Source organism: Mesoplodon bidens (assembly GCF_964165515.1).
Source record: "Mesoplodon bidens genome assembly, chromosome: 4".
Lineage (NCBI taxonomy): Eukaryota > Metazoa > Chordata > Mammalia > Artiodactyla > Ziphiidae > Mesoplodon > Mesoplodon bidens.
Window position 1 is genome coordinate 64,989,967 of NC_138160.1, and position 6,675 is coordinate 64,996,641.

A 6,675-nucleotide genomic window follows, 5' to 3' on the forward strand; every position below is an offset into this window, starting at 1 on the left:
CACCGGGCGGGGAAGGGATAAATTAGGAGGTTGGGATTAACATATACACACTACTGTATATAAAATGCATAACTAATAAGGACCCACTGTATAGCACAGGGAACTCAATATTCTGTAATGGCCCACGTGGGAATAGAATCTAAAAAAAGTGGATATATGTATATGTATAACTGATTCACTCTGCTGTACAGCAGAAAGTAACACAACATTGTAAATCAACTATACTCCAATAAAATAAGTAGTGAACAGCTTAATTTTTTAAACAAAACAAAGTACAGTTAACCTTTGAACAATTCAGGGGATCAGTTCCAGGACCCCGCCATGGATAAAGATCCGCAGGTGCTCAAGTCCCATAGTCGGCCTTCCGTATCAGCGGCTCAGTATCTGCAGAGTCAACCACCTGTAGATCACATAGTAAAGTAGTATTTGGGGGAAAATCCACATGTAAGTGGACGCATGCAGTTCAAGCCTATGTTGTTTCAGGGTCGACTGTACTCAGTTTCTCAATTTACCCTGGAAAATCAGTTAATACCAGTGCAAAAACTACTTGATGTTCACAAGTGAGAGAGAGTTAGGTTCTAAGCCCAGATAAACAGTCTCTTCACCTACCCAAGGGTCTGGAGAAGCACCCCAAAAGTGTCTGGATGCAGGACGAGTTTTGATTTTTCTCTCCAGGGCCTTGTAAGCTACCCAGCACCCCTGGCCTCTGTCACTAAATGCCACGGTGACAGCTCAAAATGCTCCCACAAATTTCTAAAACCCTGCTTAGGGAGTGCTGTCCCTCCCGAGGAGAATCATTGCTCTGGGATTCCACCAAATGTTACCAGTTCGACCTAGAGAAAAGCAGTGGTTTTCAAGCATGATGTCTGGACAAGGTAACTCACTGGACAGTGAAGTCACAAAGCCTCTTGGTCCTGAGTCGTATTGTGATTTCTCTTTAACTCATCAGCGAGTACCCATCGAGTTGAACTCAGTGCCCAGCATCATGCTAGGCCTTTGGAGAGACGGAAGAGGGGAGATGTGGACAGGTGGTCCCTGACCTCATGGAGCTTCCAGTCTTGTAGGGAAAGGGGAACACAGCAGCGGGAGCACAATCCAGGTCTGTGAAAAGTGGAGTATGAAACAGAGCAAAGACGCAGGTGGATAAGAAGTGGGACCCCTAGGTCTTATGACAGGCGCTTCCCCCAACCTTGGTTGGAGACCCACTCACGGAGACCCGCTCTGGCTTTGTTGTCCGCAGGGTGCAGTTTTATGAAGGCTCTGAGTTGGTGGCTGACTCGGGGGTCACCATAGACACCACCATGCGTGGAGGCCGGCTCGGCGTGTTCTGCTTCTCCCAGGAAAACATCATTTGGTCCAACCTCAAATATCGCTGCAATGGTAATGTATATTCTTGTTACTGCATGATATTACTACAAAAAAAAAATCAAATAATGCCACCCTATTGTATAGCACACATCCCTTCCAGAAGCCACAGGCTCATGCCACATATTCCCGAAACCTGAGAATCCCTGTGTAATCCAAGTAAAAGGTAGATCTCATTTTTCCTATTTGATAGATGAGGAAATTGAGCCCCAGAGAATTAAACTGCTTGGCTTAGGACGTGGGTTCAGTGAGAGATTCAGGCAGGTTTAATTGACAGGCAGCCTTCATTTTCATACAGCTCACACATAATCATAAACTCAAAATCCATTCTGTGTGCAAATTTTCTTTAGGCCTGTGAATGAGCACTCCTGGGCTTTAAGCCAACAATTTGCAAAGCAGCCGGCGGTAGAAAATGGCTGCCGGGGGTGTGGCGTGAAGTGGTGTCTTTGGGGGCCTGCTGAGTGGGCTGACAGCAACCTCTACAGGATGCCTCCCAGCATGAGATGCACCAGGATGTGGGCTGGAGGGAGCCTTCCTAATCCCCCTGTGCCTGTTCTCCTTTGCAGACACCATCCCAGAGGACTTCCAAGAATTTCAAACCCAGAATTTCGATCGCCTGGATAACTAAACCAAAGAAACAATCTGTGACTGCTTTTCCAAACACTGAAACCACATATTTTTTAACTTCCTACAACTTTCTTTATATACACTGTGGCTTTCTTTTGCCCACCCAAATATACCAAACTTTTTATATGAATGTAGCAATAAAGAAGAGATAATTTCTAAAAACTGTGTTACCCAGACATCGCTTGCACGTGGCTCAGGCTTTGATGATGTGTGTGCCGTTCTCTGTGGTATCCACGTTCAACTTGCCAGGGGATCTTTTTTCCTCAGACGTGAGATTGAGCACGTGCATCAGTCAAAAGGCTCAGGCCAGAGGTTTCATCTTCCATCTCTCCAGTTAGCTACACACAGAAGCCTAACAGTTCCGTGCTCACCTCAGCAGCCTCCTTATTCTGGGTAAGAAGCCTCAGAAACACTGCTCAGGGACACCTTTCCTATGAAGACTTTTCCTGACCCATCCTGGGGCAGATTTGTCCAGTTCCTTCTGTTACCCTCCCCACCTCACACACACCTTCTGCCCAGACTTCTATGCCAGCACTTTCAACACGGTTATTGTGCTTATTTATGTATTTGGCTCCCTCTAGTGGAATATCAGCTAATTGAGAATAAAGGACCATGTCTTAACTACAATCTGTATAATCTGAGTGCCCGACACGGAGTAGATATCCAGTAAATTTTTTGCTGGCTGGCTGCACGAATACCTCTTAAGTAATAAGGACAATAGCGTATATGGATCATATAAGCCCTCCTACAACTCAGAAAGCTGCTCACAACATACACTCTATCTGCGGTGGTATCAGCAGCCTCGCTGTATGTACGGGACAGAAACTTGCCTGATTTTTGCACTAGCCTTTCTCCCGTTCCATTTGTTTGTTAGGCAAAGATCCAGGCAAATTTTTATAAATTCCCTTAGATTTTTGTTTCAAGGAATATTGCTGGGAAGTAATATATTCTCCAAATTCTAAAATTCCTGGAAATATTTTAAATCATAAATAAAGGATAAACACTATGACCACTGTTTTATTATATTTCAGTAGTCAGAAAACACAGTGGCATATGCATGACCAATATGAGATGTGCAGGATTTTGGGCCACCTCTCACACGTAAAGCCTACAGATGGAGGTTGCCTCGAAAGTTAGGACTTAGACCTTCAATCAGGGTCTTCAGTGAGTGTACAGAACTTAGACCTGTCTACCAATTATTCCTTCTGCTGACACAGAGGGAATCTAGTCTCGCAGGCAGATCCTGCTACAGGAGCTGCCTTCCCAGGATCTCTGGGCCATATTGCTGTCATGACACCTGTGGTTCCACATCTACAAATCTTTCCCAATTCCAAAGAGCCCAGGAAGGAGAAGTAAATTCATATGGTTGGAGATTGTCATCTCTCAATCTTCCCCGCTTTCCTTGCTTTTCGTATCCCACTGAAAGGTTATTTCCTGAGCCCCGAGGGCCTCCAGGAGCTCTCTGGCCCTCCTGGTCCCCACCCACTCTATGGTAGAGTTAACATTATACCTTTATAGGTATAAAAGGTATTTCATACTACAAAATTTTAGTGCGCTTTCTCTGGAGCCCTTGGCACTTTACCAGCAATATGTGATGAAGGCTACAGATCCTCTTCTTGGGGGATTTCATTCTAATCACTGAAGTACATGCCAAACCCTGTACCTGAAACACCTGCATTTATAAGAGGAAAGTGTGTTAGTTGATCAGCTCTGGATGTGAATCTGAGCTGGTCTTACAGTATCTCGATCTGACTTTCAGTGAGACCGGCATGCTTATCAAAACTATCCTGTGCTCCTGTATTTTCCCCTACAAGCCTCCCTGAGGCTGCTGGAAAGAGGAGGCAGCCTCCCTGCTCTTAGCTGGGCAGTTGCTCCCAAAAAGCAGTATGTCCACAGGAAATTTTCTTTAGACAATTGATACTTTTTTGTCTATGACCATGATAGTACCATGGGCTCACAGGAGATTTAGAACATAATTCCATACTTTAGAGAGCTTATTAACATCATATATAATAAGTTTTGTCTCCCCCCAAAATCAGAGGGCAAATAGAAAAGGCAGACCCAGTGGTGTGCTTAATTAAACCAGCACATGCCAGCTCATGAGAGCTAACCAGTAAATTCTTAGGAACTTTGCGAGCCAGTTCTTAAACTGTTGAAAATGTGAAATTAGCCATGGTGGGCTTATTTACACCACAGAAATTGGCAAACACTACAAATTAGATCTCCAGATTGCTGACTGCCAAACATTTAGCAACACACAACTGGGTACACTTCCTTATTCCTAGTCATTCTTCATCAATATCTTGGAAGCTGGTGTAGAAAGCTTGAAACTTTCAGAAAACTTCTTGTTTAAGAAGTAGAGAAGTACTCTTAGAAGTAAACGTAGGGAAGAAGCTCTTTGACATGGATATTGGCAATGATTTTTTGGATATGATACCAAAAACACAAATGACAAAAGCAAAAATCAACACATGGGACTACATCAAACTCAAAAGCTTCTGCACAGCAAAAGAAACAATTAACAAAATGAAAAGACAACCTGCAGAATGGGAGAAAATTTTTACAAACCATATATTGGATAAGGGATTAATATCTGAAATACATATTTTTAAAAACCCATACAACTCAATAACAAAAAGCGAACAATACAATTTTTAGATGGACAGAGAACTAAACAGTTTTCCAGAGAAGACATCAAAATGGCCAACAGGGACATGAAAAGATGCTCACCATCACTAAGCATCAGGGAAATGGAAATCAAAACCACAGTGGGATTCATCTCATCTATTAGAATGGCTATCATCAAGAAGACGAAACAACAAGTGCTGGCGAGGAGGTGGTGAAAAGAGAACCCTTATACACTGTTTGAGTGTAAATTGGTCCAGCCACTATGGAAAACAGTATGGAGTTTCCTCATAAAATTAAAAATAGATCTACCATAAGATCGGTATATACGAAAAGAAATGAAAATAGGATTGCAAAGCAATACATGCACTGCCATGTTTATTGCAGCATTATTCACAATAGCCAAGATATGGAAACAACCTAAATGCCCAATGGATGAATGGATTTTAAAAAAAGATGTAGTATACACACACAATGGAATATTATTCAGGCACGAGAAAGGATCTCCTGCCATTTGCGACAACATGGATGGACCTTGCGTATAGTATGCTGAGATAAGTCAGATACAGAAAGACAAATACTGTGTGATATCACTTATATGTGGAATCTAAAAAAGTCAAACTTTTGAAAAACAAGAGTAAAATGGTGTTTACCAGAGGATGGGGAGTGAGGGGATAAGATTGCTGTTGTTTAAGGGTACAAACTTGCAATGAGAAGTAAATACGTCATAGAGAGCCAATGCCCGATACAGTGAATATACACGACAATACTGTACTACAATCATCAAACTTGCTGAGACTAAAACGTAATTATCCCAACCACTAAAAAGAAATTATGTAATATGATAGAGGCACCAAATATCACTGCAACAGCAATCACATTACAACATGTAAATATATCAGATTAACATGTTGTATACCCTAAATTCACACAACGTTATATATCAAATATATTCAATTTAAAAAAGCAAAGAAGTGGAAGAAACTGTGAAAATCGGGAAGCACTTGAGAGAGGCTAGACAAAGGCCAGATACACACCATAGGAACAGACTAGCAGGTGTGGTACCCTCTTCCCCAAGTCACAACCTGGGACTTTTGAATGTATACACTCAACTTTATCTCAGTGACTCAAATTCCTATTAGAGTTTCATTCAGGTTAGTAAGGTCCTCCTTTGAGTTTTAGTAACACCCCTAGGAGTCTGAGCAGCCATCACTCACCAACGAGGATAAAGTCATCCCGTTGCCTATCCACCTCCTCACTTCTGACTGAGATCAAGGGTCCTGGGGGCATGGGAGGTGTGACTGGGCGAGAGAAGAGGCTCATCACTGTGGGAAAAGGACCGTGCCTGGGTAGACGCCCACCAGGTGTGGGGAGAGTTCTTGGGGCAGGACGAGGGTGCAGAGGGCATCAGGAGACAGCCCCAGGGCCTGGGAGCAGGTGCAAAGAGGGAGGTAGAGCACATTTTGCCTCCACCCAAGAAAGAAAGGAAGAGCTTCCCTCTCCCCTCCCAGGTTATTATTCCGGAATCTCAGAATTAATTAAAGGTACAAACTACAAAATCTGAAGTTTATAAGTTCAACTTAAAACTCTTACTATACTCGGGGAAAGGGCAGGGGGGATAAATTAGGAGGTTGGGATTAACATATACACACTACTATATGTATAACAGATAAGCAGCAAGGACCTACTGTATAGCACAGGGAACTCTGCTCAATATTCTATGATAACCTACAAAGGGAAAGAATCTGAAAAAGAATAGATATATACACATATACACATATATGTATAACAGAATCACTGTGCTATACACCTGAAACTAACACAACATTGTAAATCAACTGTACTTGTACATTGTAAATCAACTGTGCCAATTTTTAAAAAATCTTCTATTCTACTATACTTTATCAATATGCAAATCTACTTAGTACTCTATAGCAAAATTTATAACCACTTTTAAGCTTTTGTTTAGTCCCATTTGCAAACTTAATTAAATCTCCCTAAGCATTTAAAATTGCATTTATAAAAATAAAAATAAAAAAAATAAAAAATAACGCGGAG

At 42.1% G+C, this 6,675-nt stretch overlaps 1 protein-coding gene across 1 annotated transcript in view; it reads left to right on the top strand.

The window, feature by feature from the left end:
* The window catches only part of THBS4 (thrombospondin 4), a 53,368-nt gene extending 47,238 nt beyond the window's left edge, over nt 1–6,130 (top strand). Inside the window, exons 21-22 of the mRNA XM_081232034.1 lie at nt 1,241–1,380; nt 1,932–6,130. Of these exons, the coding sequence (XP_081088160.1) occupies nt 1,241–1,380; nt 1,932–1,993 (202 nt within the window). The 3' untranslated portion in view covers nt 1,994–6,130. The remainder of the gene's footprint in view (nt 1–1,240; nt 1,381–1,931) is intronic.
* Nucleotides 6,131–6,675: the final 545 nt, after the last annotated feature.